At 41.3% G+C, this 19,422-nt stretch overlaps 1 protein-coding gene across 1 annotated transcript in view; it reads left to right on the top strand.

Moving 5' to 3' along the window:
- Positions 1–19,422, top strand: part of usp48 (ubiquitin specific peptidase 48) — a gene marked incomplete at its 5' end in the record, with an annotated part of 242,914 nt that overhangs the window by 105,982 nt on the left and 117,510 nt on the right. Inside the window, 2 exon segments of the mRNA XM_037678534.1 lie at positions 14,274–14,385; positions 14,601–14,740. Coding sequence (XP_037534462.1) covers positions 14,274–14,385; positions 14,601–14,740 — 252 coding nt within the window.

The following is a 19,422-nucleotide window of genomic DNA, read 5'->3' as shown; positions in this document are numbered from 1 at the left end:
TAAAGCTTATTTCCGCTTGTTTGTGCTAGTGGCCCCCTGATCTCAAACTGATTACCTCCTTTTCATTTTGATACTCCCTATAAGTCATGCAATTTGCCTCCGATATGATCCTATAGATGTTCCACAGGCTTCACCTGTACCACATTCATGAGTTCCACACCTGATAACAACATTCACACACCCAGGCATTCAAATATGTTATTGTCATTCACTCCTGGCCGCAATAAAACAAACACAAGTCTGGTACGGAACGACCCAGCGGCCAGACCTGTCCTTGCCTCACAACAGCGCCCCCTTCCGGTTAGGATACGGAAGCACCGATCACACGAGACACCTCTGACGCAGAAACGAAGACAAAACAAAACACGCGTAAACCTTCACCTCGTGTGTGGAACAAAGAAACGCTCCCCTCCCCCACACGAGTGCTTTACCACACACACACAGACAGAGTGTCTGTCAAAATCCGCAAAGCACGGCACACAATGAACTTATTCTAAATATACACTACGGTGATCTCCCAGACCACCGGAAATTTGGCAAACACACTATGCTATTTCACTCGTTTTCTCTCAAAGCTAAACTAATAATGGGGTCCAATTTAGGCGGCAGTCAACACTGGCCAGAGGAGTCCCGTCCCTCAGCCCCCCAAGACGTTTGTGAGACGCTTGGGACCTTAATCTCGTCAGATCAAAGTTTTGGTGGCCAATCCCGCTGAATTTTAAGAGAAAACGTTGTCACCCACGTGACTTCCGGCAGGCCTCTCGCCGTCCACCGGCACAAGTCCACAAACTTGTGAAAACTACCTAAAAACGTCTAAGTAAGCGTTCGGCGCTAAAACCGTCTGAATATCGTAACCCACCCCGTCAGAATTAACACGAATCACCGAGAGTTATCTTAAATAAAACCATCTTTATTTTCCGGAGATGGCCGCATGCACACGAACAGAGGAAGTTGAATTTAGTTTTAATTTAGTTTACAGCCGAAAAGCCAGAAACTCCGGACCTCAAGGTCCAAACAGTTAACCAGCTTACCTGAAAGTAATGGGCCCAGTTCCTCTCTCTGTGTGCACCGCAAGCCACCTCGATCCAATTCAGTGTAGGCCGCGTCACCTCGCCGCACGTCGGGTGTCACCATTTGTTGTGGATAGAATACCACGTCGTGTTCAAAACGGCGGAGGCGTCGCCCTTCGTATAAAAGATTTATTTGACACAACATGGGTTACAGATATTCAGAGACAAACAATTACATTAATAAGATATATGCATATAAATGGAGCATTAAGAACGAACCGCCTCGTGTGCGCCTCCCGGAAAATGCTCGCTGGGCGTGCGTCATTTCCGGCCTTTTATCCTCGTTTGAGAAGGCTAGCTTCCTGATTGGTTCAGCTTCTGTCGCTATGGTTACGACTTAGCCCGCCCCCTCAAGGACGTTGACTTCTATATTTCAGATAAGTTTTGGTACACCGAAATCGGCTTTTGTTTAAAGTTTAACTTGCTATTATACTTTAGGGATATAAAATGATTCGTGTCTAAATTGTTTATACGTAATAATTAATAACTATTAATTATTACCTACCTCCTGGGTGTTAATTCAATATCTGTTGGAGGCCTGGTGATTGTTTTTAAGGCAGAATCATCTTAGTTTCTGTGTCTGCGTTTAAACTGTTAACACTGTTTGTTTAACGTGATACCTTAGTGATAACACTGATTTGAAATAGTTTTTTATTTCTAGGAATAATTATATTATCTAACTTATGTTCGTGTTTTTATTTGGATCATGGTTATACTCTTAATTTGATTTTACTTAGTCAACCTATAGTCTAAATTAAAGAGCTGTTCTAGCTTTATTTATGTTAATCAGTCTGCTCTCTGGCCTGATTTGATTGCTTGTAATTTATCAAATGTGAACTTGTAAAATTATCTTTAGCTACTATGAGATTATATTTAAAGGTCAACTAGTTAGAATTAGCAAGCACACCCTTTATGTGACATGACATTTGAGTGCTTGATAGAAATTATAAAACTATAGAATATTAAATCCAACATTCCCTCTTTTGAACTCCCATATTCATGGGAGTTCACCCTCTTTATGGATTTATTTATCAATATGGACGTGACGCAAACTTACTGCACTCCCCAGGGGTCCTGGACCAGACCCCTCATCCAACACCTGTGAAAAGTACCACACACATAAACCTTTATAAAAATACAAAAAAGCGGCAACACCCCTCCTAGAGAAAGATAAATAAGTGAAACTCTGTTTTTAACCACCTTTAAAATACCTCGTGGTATTTTAGAATGATTAAATGCCCAATTGAATTGAGTAAAATATTTGAATATTTAAGTTAACTGAATATTTAAGTTAATAGTCAAGTTAAGTTTATAGTCAAGTTAAATGAATAGTTAAGTTACCAATTGAATCCACGACCCTTCTCTGGTTGTTTTTCAGAATGACTGAAAGGTAAGACAAAACACACATATTAAACAGGAAAAGCCAACACCCTCAATTTAAACATTTCTATCTAGCAGGTCTTCGGTTCTTGAGCTTGCGGTGGGCACCCTTGTTCGTCCACAAGGGTCCTTTGGTGCTCGGCGGGATTCGGCCCGCGGAGTTATCTTCATGTAAAGTCCTCAGAACCTTATCAGTTTGATTAAACATTCTAAATGACGTGTGTGTATTGGGACAAAACTAAAATCAGTTTGACGCGTCTTCTGTTCTTCACGGTCAGGGCTGGTAATCTTCCGTCCTTACCCGATCCACCCGACCGACTTCAGGCAGAGCGGAGACTCCTTCTCCGATGTTTGCTACTGCCTTTTTCCAACCAGAACAAAGGGGCAAAGAATGAGCTCCCACGAGGGTCCTGTCACCTCCTCCAGGTGTAGTGAGGAGCTGTCTTCAGATCACCCTGCATCTGGTCCAGCGATCGATTCCTCTCCTCTGCAGGGGTGCCCTGCTGGTGGGGTCGTACAGGTGCCACTCTCCTTCTGGGGACCGATGGCATGTGATGTTCTGTCCACCACCTGGTGGGGTCTTGTCCTGTCCCTCTTTTCAGCAGGACTCAGTCTGATGTGAGCTTGTCTCCTCGGTCAGAGTTCCTCCCTCCTGATGAGAAAAGCTGGACACCAAAGCTCGCGAATTGTTAAACACCCTGCATGGCCTTTGGGCCTGGAAAAACTGACTGTGGTTACTTCTGTAGTGAATAAAACCTATTTCTGAATTATTGGACACCCTGATGGGTATTATTGCTACTGATAGGTGTATTCTTACACTGAAATGTTATCCTAAAACAGAATTAGTAAAACTAAAATAAAATGCTATTCTTACATGCATCTGTACACTTGAAGCTGAATTGTGTTACATACTGGACTTCTCCAGGTATACCTGTGTGTTCTCATCCCATCCGTCACCCTTACAAGCCTTTGTCGTCAACCGGTCTACTTACAATTAAAATAAAACATACACAATACAACAACAATAACAATAATAACAATCCCCCACGCCGGCCCCCCTCCTCCTGGAGTCTGTGGAAGTAACTTCATTAAATCGCTTGCGCCAACAGCATCAATCAAAATACAATATAAACTTAAAAGTTTAACCAACTGACATACAACACTGTGAGAGAAAAAAGTATTTAATCTTCCATCCAGGTACCTGTCTGTGCTAGAGAAGGGAAGAAATAGCAAGGAAGAAAAAGAGAGAAAGAAAAAAAATAAAAGAGAAAGAGAACGAGGAAAAAATGGTTAAAATCCTTTGTTCATGAAACCTTTTATTAGCCCAATGAAACTATAAGTCCAGTCCAGTCCAGTCAAGTCAGTTGTGTTTAAAATTATCAAACCACCCCGTTTCCCTTTAACCTTTGCTCAAATCCATCTCAGGCTAGGGGCGTCCCCCTTTCTGGAATCTGTACACATTACAACAAAGAGAAAAATATACTTTTGTTAAACTGATATACATATATACAAGTGCAATGTCGTTATGGAGGTTTCTGATTTATTCATTTCCCAATGTCAATGTGATTACCCTACCTGATATGATCTTTTAATCGCCTCAGAAGAAGTTATTTTTGTATAGTTTGTAATGATCTAATCCTTGTATGAACTGTTCCCTGCTCAGAGCCGCCTACACACCTCCCCCCTTTTTGAAACGGCATTGTTTCAAATCTGAAGTATAATCGTCTGCACTCCACTAACACCCAGATTGAGCATTAGTTACAGAACTAAAAATATGGTGTAGTTTTAAACTTCCCACTACTGTTATTCACCCCAGGTTTTGCAAACAATTACCCAACTACAACCCAAGCTCTCCTACAAATTAGCAAAAAGTTAATTAAATAAATTTCTTCTCTTGTATCAAACCAGACCCCCCACATGTGCTCCGTCAAGGCAAAGACAATCATTCAGTGTTATTTTAGAAAACATTAGTGAACTTCATCCAAATCATGTCTCAGGTTCCTCTTGAATGAGACTTCCTGACCTGTATAAACGGAAAGTTAAAATCAATATTTTGCTCAGAGGTGTGGAGCATTTGAGGTAATAAAACAATTTTCATCTCAGAGCAGTTGGAGCAGGTGAATCGTCTAGCACTCCCACATCAGTACGTCTGTCATGTTGTGTCACCTGTTTTAAAATGAGTCTATGTGAGTGATTATTATCAAAGCCAGCTGCAGTTTTTGATCACGACCCCAAAGTGCTTAGATGACCATCACAGACCAAATGTGGGGTTGACACATCCGTCAGGCTGCAGTTGATGTTAGTGACCTTGAACAGAGTGACCACCAGTTCTTCTTTCAGCCTTTCAGTCCCCAGACTCGTCTCGGTCTGTCTGGAGACCAGTTCAGCTTTGTACAGCAGTTCATATCTCAGCATACAGCAAGACTTGACTGGATGTTCTCACTGTGGACAAACTCTAGGACCCCCTCTGGACAGTTAGTTCAGTTCGCTCTTGGACTGTTAGATCTTTGAAAAGTCACGTTACTTGGCTGAAAAGTTCTTTGTTACTGTGTCAGTTGTGTTCGACTGACAACTTATTTGAACCGTCCTATTGGTCAGTTTCACAGACCCAACGTCAGCGCCCACCTGAACACATTTGTATCCGTTCCGGCCCCCGGCACTCGAGAGTCCTGATCAAAACTCAGATGGATGCTGTATGCAGTTAAATGCTACCTTTTATGTTTTGTGGGCCTAATCAGACTCATCTTCCCACTCCAAAGTTCTGTCATCTCCAGCTGCAGAGAAGAAAAAAAATAATCAAATTATTAAAATCAGATCCAACATTCATCTGTTATCCACATTAATCGTTCGTTAGCAAGTTTTACTCTGGAACCACAGCGTTTACCCCAACGGAGTCATTCTGGTGTCCTGGATTGTACAATAGATGTTTTAACCGCTCAATTACACAAGAGTGAAAGCTTTCATTAAACACTGCACAAGCCAATTCTTTATGCCTACTGCATAAAATATTCCCCTCCAAACAATGTCCTCCATCTTGTAGAGTGTGTGTTGACACATCATCTGACAGTGAAGTCCACTCCCAGGGCCACATTATCATTCCAGACCTTGTAAATTTAGGCAGCATGTTAATATGTAATCACTTATTGTTATATAACCAATCTGCAAATCATCTCTTCTCATAACTATGCTTTCCCACTGTATCACAAACAAAATACTTTTAATACAAATCAATTAAGACTAAGTATACCCTTCAAGACATCACAGAGTCCATTATCACTGCACAAAAACGTGTACATGCCCTTTGTTCACAAAGTACAACTTCTTAAACTCACCATGTACACCTCTGTTGTCCTTTTGCACTCCCAGGACCTGTGTGAAGTCTCAAATAATAAAGTTAAAGTCATGGCGTTTACCCACTAGAATTGTTGTCGTCCCATAAATAACCTAGTCCCTGCAGCTCTTAGAAGGAAACAGCTCCTTTGGGCTTTGCCTTTACCTTTTTAAGGCTGATTAATTTAAACTAAGTTTTTCAATTTGAGTCCGGTAAGATGTTCTTTGACCAGAATAAAATTCTATATTTTACAAGTGTCAAGGATTTTGTCTATTACTTATTTTATTCTGTTGTTTTGCAGTTGAAGTTAAAACCTGAGTTTATTGTCAATTCCAAGAAGAAAGTTAATCTAATTTGTTCAGTAGCACCAAGACCACCCCTACAATATTTCTCTTCCACTCGTTCGCTTTGACATCTCAACCCTCTACCGTCTAATCTGACTCCAAGATGATTCAACCTTCTCCAGCTGACTCACTCTGACTCCATCTCCTGGTTAATTACAGCTCGTACACGTGATGTCCCCTCTTTCCTTGAGATTCAAACCATCCTCTGTTTCAGAGTTCACTGCTTCCTTCCTATCATACAGAAAATTGTTTCGTTTAACCTTGTGTCTGCTCCTATCTCCGTTTCTGTCTGGCCTCAGACGGCTATCAGCAAATATTTGAAAGATCTTCAGCTATCCCTGTTCCTATATCAGATACCATTTAGCTGTGACACGCCAATCAGCTATATTTTTAAATTAATCCAACTTGTACAGCCTAAATCATTAAAAATCAATCTCTACCCCCTTAATTTTGGTACATAAAGCTTATTTCCGCTTGTTTGTGCTAGTGGCCCCCTGATCTCAAACTGATTACCTCCTTTTCATTTTGATACTCCCTATAAGTCATGCAATTTGCCTCCGATATGATCCTATAGATGTTCCACAGGCTTCACCTGTACCACATTCATGAGTTCCACACCTGATAACAACATTCACACACCCAGGCATTCAAATATGTTATTGTCATTCACTCCTGGCCGCAATAAAACAAACACAAGTCTGGTACGGAACGACCCAGCGGCCAGACCTGTCCTTGCCTCACAACAGCGCCCCCTTCCGGTTAGGATACGGAAGCACCGATCACACGAGACACCTCTGACGCAGAAACGAAGACAAAACAAAACACGCGTAAACCTTCACCTCGTGTGTGGAACAAAGAAACGCTCCCCTCCCCCACACGAGTGCTTTACCACACACACACAGACAGAGTGTCTGTCAAAATCCGCAAAGCACGGCACACAATGAACTTATTCTAAATATACACTACGGTGATCTCCCAGACCACCGGAAATTTGGCAAACACACTATGCTATTTCACTCGTTTTCTCTCAAAGCTAAACTAATAATGGGGTCCAATTTAGGCGGCAGTCAACACTGGCCAGAGGAGTCCCGTCCCTCAGCCCCCCAAGACGTTTGTGAGACGCTTGGGACCTTAATCTCGTCAGATCAAAGTTTTGGTGGCCAATCCCGCTGAATTTTAAGAGAAAACGTTGTCACCCACGTGACTTCCGGCAGGCCTCTCGCCGTCCACCGGCACAAGTCCACAAACTTGTGAAAACTACCTAAAAACGTCTAAGTAAGCGTTCGGCGCTAAAACCGTCTGAATATCGTAACCCACCCCGTCAGAATTAACACGAATCACCGAGAGTTATCTTAAATAAAACCATCTTTATTTTCCGGAGATGGCCGCATGCACACGAACAGAGGAAGTTGAATTTAGTTTTAATTTAGTTTACAGCCGAAAAGCCAGAAACTCCGGACCTCAAGGTCCAAACAGTTAACCAGCTTACCTGAAAGTAATGGGCCCAGTTCCTCTCTCTGTGTGCACCGCAAGCCACCTCGATCCAATTCAGTGTAGGCCGCGTCACCTCGCCGCACGTCGGGTGTCACCATTTGTTGTGGATAGAATACCACGTCGTGTTCAAAACGGCGGAGGCGTCGCCCTTCGTATAAAAGATTTATTTGACACAACATGGGTTACAGATATTCAGAGACAAACAATTACATTAATAAGATATATGCATATAAATGGAGCATTAAGAACGAACCGCCTCGTGTGCGCCTCCCGGAAAATGCTCGCTGGGCGTGCGTCATTTCCGGCCTTTTATCCTCGTTTGAGAAGGCTAGCTTCCTGATTGGTTCAGCTTCTGTCGCTATGGTTACGACTTAGCCCGCCCCCTCAAGGACGTTGACGTCTATATTTCAGATAAGTTTTGGTACACCGAAATCGGCTTTTGTTTAAAGTTTAACTTGCTATTATACTTTAGGGATATAAAATGATTCGTGTCTAAATTGTTTATACGTAATAATTAATAACTATTAATTATTACCTACCTCCTGGGTGTTAATTCAATATCTGTTGGAGGCCTGGTGATTGTTTTTAAGGCAGAATCATCTTAGTTTCTGTGTCTGCGTTTAAACTGTTAACACTGTTTGTTTAACGTGATACCTTAGTGATAACACTGATTTGAAATAGTTTTTTATTTCTAGGAATAATTATATTATCTAACTTATGTTCGTGTCTTTATTTGGATCATGGTTATACTCTTAATTTGATTTTGCTTAGTCAAACTATATTGTCTAAATTAAAGAGCTGTGTTCTACTTTATTTATGTTACTCAGTCTGCTCTCTGGCCTGATTTGATTGCTTGTAATTTATCAAATGTGAACTTGTAAAATTATCTTTAGCTACTATGAGATTATATTTAAAGGTCAACTAGTTAGAATTAGCAAGCACACCCTTTATGTGACATGACATTTGAGTGCTTGATAGAAATTATAAAACTATAGAATATTAAATCCAACAACATGCTGCTGTCCAGCCCCTCCTGAAAAAACCTAACCTTGACCCCTCAGTCATGTCCAACTTCCGGCCTGTCTCCAGACTCCCATTCACCTCTAAACTACTGGAAAAAATTGTGGAGTCTCAGTTGAAACAGTTTTTGGGGGATCACGCTATCCTTGAGTTTTTCCAATCTGGCTTCAAATCTCTCCATAGCACTGAAACTGCTCTACTGAAGGTTTTTAATGACATTTTCATATCCACAGACGCAGGTGATTCTGTGCTGCTTGTCCTATTGGACCTTACATCTGCTTTTGACACCATCGACCACAATATCCTCATTTCTAGACTGGAGCAGTGGGTGGGCATCACAGGGTCAGCCCTTAAATGGTTTGGGTCCTACCTATCTGACAGAACCTTCTGTGTCAATATCAAAGATTTTAGTTCGGCATCGACAGCGCTCCAGTGGGGGGTACCGCAGGGGTCCATCCTCGGTCCCCTTCTCTTTTCTTTATACCTGCTGCCACTAGGTGCTATCTTCCGCAAACACGACATACCCTTTCATTTCTACGCCGATGATTGCCAAATTTACTTCCCCCTGAGGCACAGAGGCAAACGCTCTATTCAGCCTCTTCTTGACTGCCTGGCTGACATCTGGGACTGGATGGCTTTAAACTTCTTAAGCTTCAATGAGAAGAAGTCTGAAGTCATGCTGTTCCATCCCAGTGGCTCACTCATGAACCATGACATTGACCTTTTCTCTCTAGCCCCGCTAGAGAAACAAAAGGTGACTAATCTGGGGGTGATAATGGACCCGTCCTTAAAACTCAACAGTCACGTAAACATGATGGTCAAATCCTGTTTTTTTCAGCTGAGACGGCTGTCTAAGCTGAAGCCTATACTCTCCAAAAAGAACCTTGAGACAGTGATCCACGCCTTCATAACATCTAGGCTTTATTACTGCAATTCACTTCTGTTTGGAATCAGTCAGTCCTCCATTGCTCGTCTACTACTGGTCCAAAATGCTGCAGCCCGATTTTTAACTGGTACAGGCTATAGAGAGCACATCACGCCAGTTTTGGCCTCCCTGCACTGGCTACCCATTCACCTTCGGATCCATTTCAAAATTCTCATGTATGTTTTTAAATCACTGAACAGTTCCGCCCCATCCTATCTCACTGATCTTCTGCAGCCATATGTCCCACCGCGCTCTCTGAGGTCAGCAGACCAGATGCTTCTCTCAGTCCCAGAAACCCGTCGTAAGCTCAGAGGTGACAGGGCTTTCTCTGTTGCAGGTCCACGACTGTGGAATGAGTTGCCACTGAGTGTCCGGCAGGCTCCCACACTCTCAGTCTTTAAGTCTCGCTTGAAGACCCACTTCTATTCGCTTGCCTTTAACACGGTGTGATTTGTTTTGGTCCGGTCTGTACTCTACACTGTTGGCCATTTTAGTTAGCTTCTGCTGCTATTTGTATCTGTATTTCTATTTTATGTTTTCCTGTCTGCTGTGCATGTTTGGTTCTTTTGTACAGCACTTTGGTTGGCCTTGTTGCTGTTTTAAGTGCTATATAAATAAATTGGTATGGTATGGTATGGTATGGTATGGTATGCGTGCACATCTGCTCACAGACTCATGTTCATGTTTGTGCTGATGTTCAATGTTTTTATGTTATGAGTGCTTAGTGTATATTTAGTTGATGTTTTTCTTAGTTCATATCTTAGATGTTATTACTGTTTTTCTTATATATTTTATTGTTGGATGTAACTGGGACCTTGTGTACATAATTTCGCTCCACCACATGTACCACATGAGGTGGAATGACAATAAAGAATCTCTGACTCTGACTCTATTAGCTTCCTGTGTTAGGTAGAAAATCTAAATTAAATTAAAGATGAACAAAAAGCTTAGTGCTACTTCTTGTGCCATGCTTCAGTGTTTCGCCCCTGGTGTGAAAAATGAACTGAGAAAAGTCGATTCTTGGCCTAAAATTTAACACTACAACATACACATCATATCTTCAATCTAAAACCAAAACAGTTATTATAATGTACTAACCGGATTCCAAAAAAAGTTGGGACACTAAACAAATTGTGAATAAAAAGTGAATGCAATGATGTGGAGGTGCCAACATCTAATATTTTATTCAGAACAGAACACAAATCACAGATCAAAAGTTTAAACTGAGAGAATGTATCATTTTAAGGGAAAAATCTGTTGTTTCCAAATTTCATGGCAGCAACAAATCCCAAAAAAGTTGGGACAAGTCCATTTTTCCCACTGTGTGGCATCCCCCCTTCTTCTTACAACACTCAACAGACGTCTGGGGACAGAGGAGACCAGTTTCTCCAGTTTAGAAATAGGAATGCTCTCCCATTCATGTCTAATACAGTCCTCTAACTGTTCAATCGTCTTGGGCCTTCTTTGTCCCACCTTCCTCTTTATGATGCGCCAAATATTCTCTATAGGTGAAAGATCTGGACTGCAGGCTGGCCATTTCAGTACCCGGATCCTTCTCCTACGTAGCCATGATGTTGTGATTGCTGCAGAATGTGGTCTGGCATTATCGTGTTGAAAAATGCAGGGTCTTCCCTGAAAGAGATGACGTCTAGATGGGAGCATATGTTGTTCTAGAACCTGAACATAGTTCTCTGCATTAATGGTGCCTTTCCAGACATGCAAGCTGCCCATGCCACAAGCCCTCATGCAACCCCATACCATCAGTGATGCAGGCTTCTGAACGGAGCGTTGATAACAACCTGGGCTATCCTTGTCCTCTCTGGTCCGGATGACATGGCGTCCCAGTGTTCCATAAAGAACTTCAAATCGTGACTCATCTGACCACAGAACAGTCGTCCATTTTACCACACTCCATTTTAAATGACCCCTGGCCCAGTGCAAACGTCTGAGCTTGCGGAGCTTGTTTAGAAATGGCTTCCTCTTTGCACTGTAGAGTTTCAGCTGGCAACGGCAGATGGCACGGTGGATTGTGTTCACTGACAATGCTTTCTGGAAGTATTCCTGAGCCCATTCTGTTATTTCCTTGACAGTGGCATTCCTGTTTGAGGTGCAGTGACGTTTAAGGGCCCGGAGATCACGAGCATCCAGTAGAGTTTTACGGCCTTGACCCTTACGCACAGCGATTGTTCCAGATTCTCTGAATCTTTTGATGATGTTATGCACGGTTGATGATGATAACTTAAAAGTCTTTGCTATTTTACGCTGGGTAACACCATTCTGGTATTGCTGCACTATCTTTCTGTGCAACAATGGTGGAATTGGTGATCCTCTTACCATCTTGGCTTCTGAGAGACACTGACACTCTGAGAAGCTCTTTTTATACCCAATCATGTTGTCAATTGACCTAATTAGTGTTAATTGGTCTTCCAGCAGTTCGTTATATGCTCAATTTCCTTTTTCCAGCCACTTATTGCTACTTGTCCCAACTTTTTTGGGATTTGTTGACACTGTGAAATTTTGAATCAACATATTTTTCCTTTAAAATGTTACATTTACTCAGATTAAACTTTTGATCTGTCATCTATGTTATATTACGAATAAAATATTGACATTTGCCATCTCCACATCATTGCATTCAGTTTTTATTCACAATTTGTTTAGTGTCCCAAATTTTTGGAATCCGGTTTGTATATGCAACCAGTCTTTCATATAAAAACTGTGATATTTTTTACCCGAGAATGCTTTCACTAACGAGTTTGTTGTTGTACTGGCACGGTTACAGCCGGCAGTAACTATTTACACAATAAAGTGATGGTTATTCACATTTTCCTCGATTTCAGTATCCAGCAGGACGTCACAATTTAAAAATAGGAATATTTTTACTGGAGAGTGCGTGCACTTTAACCAGGTAGAGTTCAGTTGTTGTTTTTTTACATTACAAACAGCAACAGATAATGAAGATTTTAACCTAAAAACCCACATAACAAAGCAGAGCATAATTTTTAAATTAAAACGGACAAGGTGGAGAAAAATGCGCTGTTTGAGTCTGTTTATGTACTGACGGTAAACAAAGTCCGACTCCCACCGCAGCTGCAGCTGAGACTAAAGTTTAAATCAGCACAGCACCATCACAACTCTTGTGAAGTTATGGGTTATTTGACACTTTCCTGCCCATTCTGTGACTTTAATAGACAGACAGTTACTTCTTATCTTGCATTGCAAATTATTTCAACCATTCGGTTTCTTTGGAGACTTCGCTGTTCGTCCCACCCTCTCGGTGAAAAGCGACGGTGTTTTGATTTCTGGGAAATGTAGTTCTTTTGACTTGTGTTAAAGTTATGGCTTACTGAAAGAAAACTACAAATTAGATGCACAGGTTTGTTTTTTTTTGTGTGTGAGTTTGTTTCATTTTCATTTTTGGTTATTGGTCGGTTCCCGCTCCTGTCTGCTCCCGTTATCTTTCTGTCCGGTCACATCCCGGTCACGTGAGTTATAATGAGGTTGACTCCGGTCCCGCCGAATTCTGGCCGGAATCACGTGACCCGCGGTACTCCCGAAAAAATGTCATCTTCTACTCTGGAACACCCAAAGGCTGACTTAAATGCTGAGAGGAGGATGGCTGCGGCCCGCTCTTCTTGCAGTCAAACACAGAGCAACTTTCTGGTCTTAAATTGATTCCGTGCACAGTCAGGCGCTTCATCAAGTTAGTTGTGTTGCCGACACATGCAACTAGTTCAAAATACAGATATTATGGCTTGCCATAGAACATGCGAATCCCGTCTGTGGGCGTAACCACGTATGGGTTTTTCCTTTGTGCTGCAAGTTGCAGCACTGGCATTGGCTGTAACATTACATGTGGTTGAAACCACGTGTAATGTTACAGCCAATCACCGAAAGTTGGCACCGAAAGACGAGGCATATTTTGATACTTACTACTACCGAAGCAGTTTGTCGATACCATAAATTTACCAACATTTGGTACTCAGCCCTACCCAAGACCCCCACCCACCCCAACCCATAAGATTCAATTGAATTCAGTTTATTAATAAAGCGCCAAATCACAACAAAGTTGTCTCAGGGACTTTACAGGAACATTCACATAAAAGCCAATTAGTAAAGTTCTCTATCTGAGGAATCCAGCAGACAAGTTGAGTCTTGGCTTTGTTGCAGTCTCCCATCCTGAGCAAGCAGAGTGGAGACAGTGGAAAGAAAAACTCCCTTTAACAGGAAGAAACCTCCAGCAGAACCAGCTCAGGACAAGAGACCATCTGCTTTGACCAGCTGGTTGAGAGGACAGGAAGGAGAGACAGACGAACATAGAATGGGAATGTCTAGGAATGTCTAACATTTCCAATGATTGTGCACATGTAAACAGGGTCTTGTGGTAGTCAAAATATTTTTCTCAGTCTGCTGGTCACTGCACAAAAAGGGTGTTTTTGGGGCGTAAAAAAACTGTGGTGAACTAAATTAAACCGTTAAGTGTCTAAGTAAACCATGGATTTTGTGAATTGTTACAACCTTATCTAAAATGAACTTTGGAGGGTTTTTTTGTTTGAATGGAGCATTTTCTTTTATTCGTTTACATTTTATATCATGCTCTGTGCCTAATAATATTGGTATAATGAAAAAAACCAAGTCATTTATCCACTGAGAACAATGGTCTGTTTTCTGTTTTGGAGTTTGCTGAAAACATTTGTGTTTTTGTGCAGGCTCCACTCTTTGCAATGAGTGTGTTGGCCAGCGATGCAGAATGATGCGACTGAAAAACCAGCTCAGTGAAGATTTCAAAGAAGTTTCAAATCTAATCAAATGTTTGCTCAGGTAAATACTCCAGTTAGCTGTTAAACTGATGTGTAGGTTTTATGATGGTTTATGATCTTTTTTTTAATCAAATCATATTTAGATTTTACTTTGTGTGTGTGTAATAATTTTTATTTATTTATTTTTAACCCATCCAGAGGACTTGACAACTTTTTTTTTTAGATTTTTCTACCTGGATTATTGAGCATGCATCAGGATTTGTTTGTGTATTTCAGTGATGAGGGTTTCTGGGTGGGCAAAGCGTCTTTGCGTTGCTGGAGGCAAATGGCTTTGGACCAGTTGGAAGAGGCTGAGGTTGAAACCAAACACAACCACAGCAAGACTAATGGGCAGGGACTGCACACTAACAGCCAGGGTAAGTTTTACACATGGTCCTGACTGAGTTATCTTGAGCAAAAACACGTTGGTTTTTTTTTAAGGGGAGACGGGCATTGATGTTTATAGCTAAAATTTTGATTATTTATTTTGGGGCTTGGCCATGCTACACCTGGGGTTTCCAGTCCTGGTCCTTTAAGGGACCGTTTACACGGAGCGTATTTTGAGTGCATCCGCAGCTTTCTCTCTGCGGTTCTGCTGATCATTTACACAACACCAGTGGCCCCCCCTCTTTGTATCCGGAGGTTTCTCAACCCACATTCCAGAGTGGAGGTTTTTCACTGACCCCCCAATGATAATGTAAACATCTCCCGCTGAGGCTTTGTGTTAAACCACATGCGCACACGCACACGTGGACAGACGCTATATTTCTATCAACATGGCGGCGGACACACTGCTTTCAGAACTACGATTGATGGAATATATTTTAATCTCGTAGTTAATCTACGTCAGATTCCAGGTGCTGTGACCGACATCTGTGTTGGAAGAGACACAATCTGATCCAGTTCTAATGTCGCTGTTTATAGAACGTGGCACGCGCACACGTCACGCTGGACTATAACATACTAAATGTGCTAAATAATAACAGTTTAATAACAATAAACAGTATTTATGTTAGTGTGAGTGATATAATGAAGCTCTGAGCTAAATTAAGCTTTCTAGACATTATGTAATTTAAATTTAAAATGATGCTAAACATGTAGCGTGAACACTAAAATTGAAAATGAAGACATCAGGTTTAATTTTTATTTATTTATTCAACACCACAAACTGTATGTCACACAAACACTGATAATTATACTGAACACACTATTAAAACACGTTAACTGAAATTGAATGGATTGAATAAAAGAACTGAGGGGAATTTTAAATAAATAGTTCATCCAACATCTGTCTCTTCGACATCCTCCTGCAGTTCATCTGGGCCGAGCCTCATTCAGAACCGGTCCGCCTGGTGGAAGGACAGCCCCTTCTTCTTTCAGGAAAAATAAAAACTCAGTTGGTTGTTTTGTAACCGAAGTAAACACAAACTAACATTATTAAGAACATTTGATTTACCTGCTGTAAAACAGCTACTGATGATCACGGAGTAAAGTCCGACATAGTCGACTCAGTTCTGGTCCACTCAGCGACCGGTGTGGAGCTGTTAGATGAAGCGGTCCCGCTTGGCGTCAAATCTGTCGACTCTTATCCAAAATCCAGCCAGAATCCAGCTTTTACTTGTTGTTACGTTATTGTTAGCTGAGCTTTTTAGCTCACAGGAAAGAAGCGTGCTGAGACAGCACGCATGCGCATTAGGTGAAGGTACAAAATTCACAGCGCCATCTAATGACCTGGCATGGTAACTACAGCAGATTCGGGAGGGCAGGGGGGAATCCTCCGGATGCATGTAAATACAAAATCCAACCGTGTCAACGCAAATCTTTTCCTCTAATTAACATGCAATTCAATTCAGTTTATTTATATAGCGCCAAATCACAACAAAGTTGTCTCAGGACACTTTACAGGAACATTCACATACATAAAAGCCAATTAGTAAAGTTCTTTATCTAAGGAATGTTTCTCTCCATTGGCTCCCTGTCAAATCCAGAATAGAATTCAAAATCTTACTTCTAACCTACAAAGCTCTCAACAACCTAGCTCCATCTTATATTACAGATCTTATTGTTCCATATTTTCCTAACAGAGCACTTTGCTCTCAAACTGCAGGTTTACTTGTGGTTCCTAGAGTTTACAAAAACAGAATGGGAGGCAGATCTTTCAGTTCTCAGGCTCCTCTCTTGTGGAACCAACTTCCAATCTCTGTCCATGAAGCTGACACATTATCCAGTTTTAAAACTAGGCTTAAGACTTTCCTTTTTGATAAATCCTATAGTTAGGGTCGGCTTGGGTTTACGAAAAAACCTACATTTCCCCCCATCGTGTCCGCGTAAATAGGGCCTAAGGGTCACTATTCTTCATGTTTTAGATGTTTTATCTGCTTTAAATGGTGAATGGACTGTATTTGTATAGCACCTTTCTATATTATCAAGACACTTAAAGCTCTTTACACCACAATCTGTGTCCTCATTTACCCATTCATACAGCACTCTACTAGATCTCTACAAAGCTAATTGAACAAATCATTCTAAAGAGACTAATCAGAGCTTTATCACATTCAAACAATCATGGGACACACATCAGAGGCAATGAGGGGTTCAGTGTCTTGCCCAGAGACACTTCGGCATGTGAATGCTGGCGGATTCAACCCCCATCTCTTGCACTGGAGGACAACTGCTTTAACACACCTGAATTGAATGAATGGGTTAACAGGCTTCTGCAAAACATTACAAGGTAATTAACATTAACTTTATTGTCATTACAGGTGTACAAGTACAAGGCAAAGAACGAGCGCATTAGAGCTATTTATAAGTATATATAATATTATATATAAGTGTGGGTTCAACAAGGAGACAACTCTGGGGAAATAGCTGTTTGTTAGTTTGCTGGAACTAACTGCATTACTGATTAAAAAATAATTATATATATATATATATACAGGGAGGAAAATAAGTATTTGAACAACCTGCGACTTTGCAAGTTCTCCCACTTAGAAATCATGGAGAGGTCTGAAATTTTCATTGTAGGTGCGTGTCCACTGTGAGAGACATAATCCCAAACAAAAAAAATCAGTAAATCACAATGTATGTTTATAAAAAAACAACTTATTTGTGTGTTACTGCTGCAAATAAGTATTTGAACACTTGCCAATCAGCAACAATTCTGGCCTTCAAAGACCTGTTAGTCCACCTCTAAAAAGTCCACCTCCACTACTCTTCTTATTGTAAATTAGAAGCACCTGTTTGAGGTCGTTAGCTGCATAAAGACACCTGGCCACTTCACACAATCAGTAAGACTCCAACTACTAACATGGCTAAGACCAAAGAGCTGTCCAAAGACACCAGAGACAAAATTGTAGACCTCCACAAGGCTGGAAACGGCTACGGGGCAATTAACAAGCAGCTTGGTGAAAATAGATCAACTGTTGCAGCAATTATTAGAAAATGGAAGTAGCTAAACACGACTGTCAATCTCCCTCGGACTGGGGCTCCATGCAAGATCTCACCTTGTGGCGTATCAATGATCCTAAGAAAGGTGAGGAATCAGCCCAGAACTACACGGAGGAGCTGGTCCATGACCTGAAGAGAGCTGGGACCACTGTTTCCAAGGTTACTGTGGGTAATACACTAAGACGTCATAGTTTAAAATCATGCATGGCACGGAAGGTTCCCCTGCTTAAATCAGCACACGTCCAGGCCCGTCTTAAGTTTGTCCATGACCATTTGGATGATCCAGAGGAGTCATGGGAGAAAGATCTGTGGTCAGATGAGACCAAAGTAGAACTTTTTGGTCTTAATTCCACTCAGTGTTTGGAGGACGACGAATGATGAGGACCACCATAAAAACACCATCCCTACTGTGAAGCATGGGGTGAAAGCTTCATGCTTTGGGGGTGTTTTTCTGCACATGGGACAGGATGACTGTTCTGTATTAAGGAGACGATGACCGGGGCCATGTATTGTGAGATTATGGGGAACAACCTCTGAAAGGGTTATTCTCCTGATAACACCTAAAATAATTCACACACACTAGACAGAGCATAAGTTTTCTTATAAAAAAGGCCCTCTGCAGAGGTGGGAGTTCTTGGCCTGTCCAAACGTCAAAGGCAGAAGTCCGACTGGGACGCTCGTATTTTATTTAGAAGGAGGGTGTGGGAAACAAGCACAAATCAACAGATACAGATGTCTCTGACGCAGCGTAGACACACAAGATTACTAACAGATGGTTTGATTACCTTACAGGATAGCCGGGGTAGCGAGGTCAGATCTGAATAACATCGTGGTTGTTTAAAAACCCACAGTCTTGGTCTTACTGCACACGCACATGAAGCTGAGAACAAAACTCTGGCTGTTTGGGGTTTTCTTCAATTCACACGACTGGAGTTTAAACAACTAGTAAGAAGTCTAAAAACAGTTTTAAATGATAAGATTTTAATTTATCCAACAACCTCCTTCCCTCAGAGCATTGAAGATGGATCATGGCTGGGTCTTCCAACATGACAATGACCCGAAGCACACAGCCAGGAGAACCAAGGAGTGGCTCCATAAGAAGCATATCAAGGTTCTGGAGTGCCCTAGCCAGTCTCCAGACCTAAAACCTATAGAAAATCTTTGGAGGGAGCTCAAACTCCATGTTTCTCAGCGACAGCCCAGAAACCTGATCTAGAGAAGATCTATGTGGAGGAATGGACCAAAATCCTGCTGCAGTGTGTGCACACCTGGTGAAAACTACAGGAAACATTTGACCTTTGTAACTGCAAACAAAGGCTACTGTACCAAATATTAACATTGATTTTCACAGGTATTCAAATACTTATTTGCAGCAGTAACACACAAATAAAAAATTTTAAAAAAATCATACATTGTGATTTCCGATCTTTTATTTTTTGGATTATGTCTCTCAAAGTGGACATGCACCTAAGATGAAAATTTCAGACCCCTCCATGATTTCTAAGTAGGAGACCTTGCAATGTCGCAGGGTGTTCAAATACTTATTTTCCTCACTGTATGTACGTATATATATATATATATATATATATATATATATATATATATATATATA

The sequence above is a fragment of the Nematolebias whitei genome, chromosome 7 (genome assembly GCF_014905685.2).
Source record: "Nematolebias whitei isolate Nwh7 chromosome 7, NemWhi1, whole genome shotgun sequence".
Classification (NCBI taxonomy): Eukaryota; Metazoa; Chordata; class Actinopteri; order Cyprinodontiformes; family Rivulidae; genus Nematolebias; species Nematolebias whitei.
Note: the sequence above shows the minus strand (reverse complement) of the source record. Positions and strands in the feature narration are given on the sequence as shown.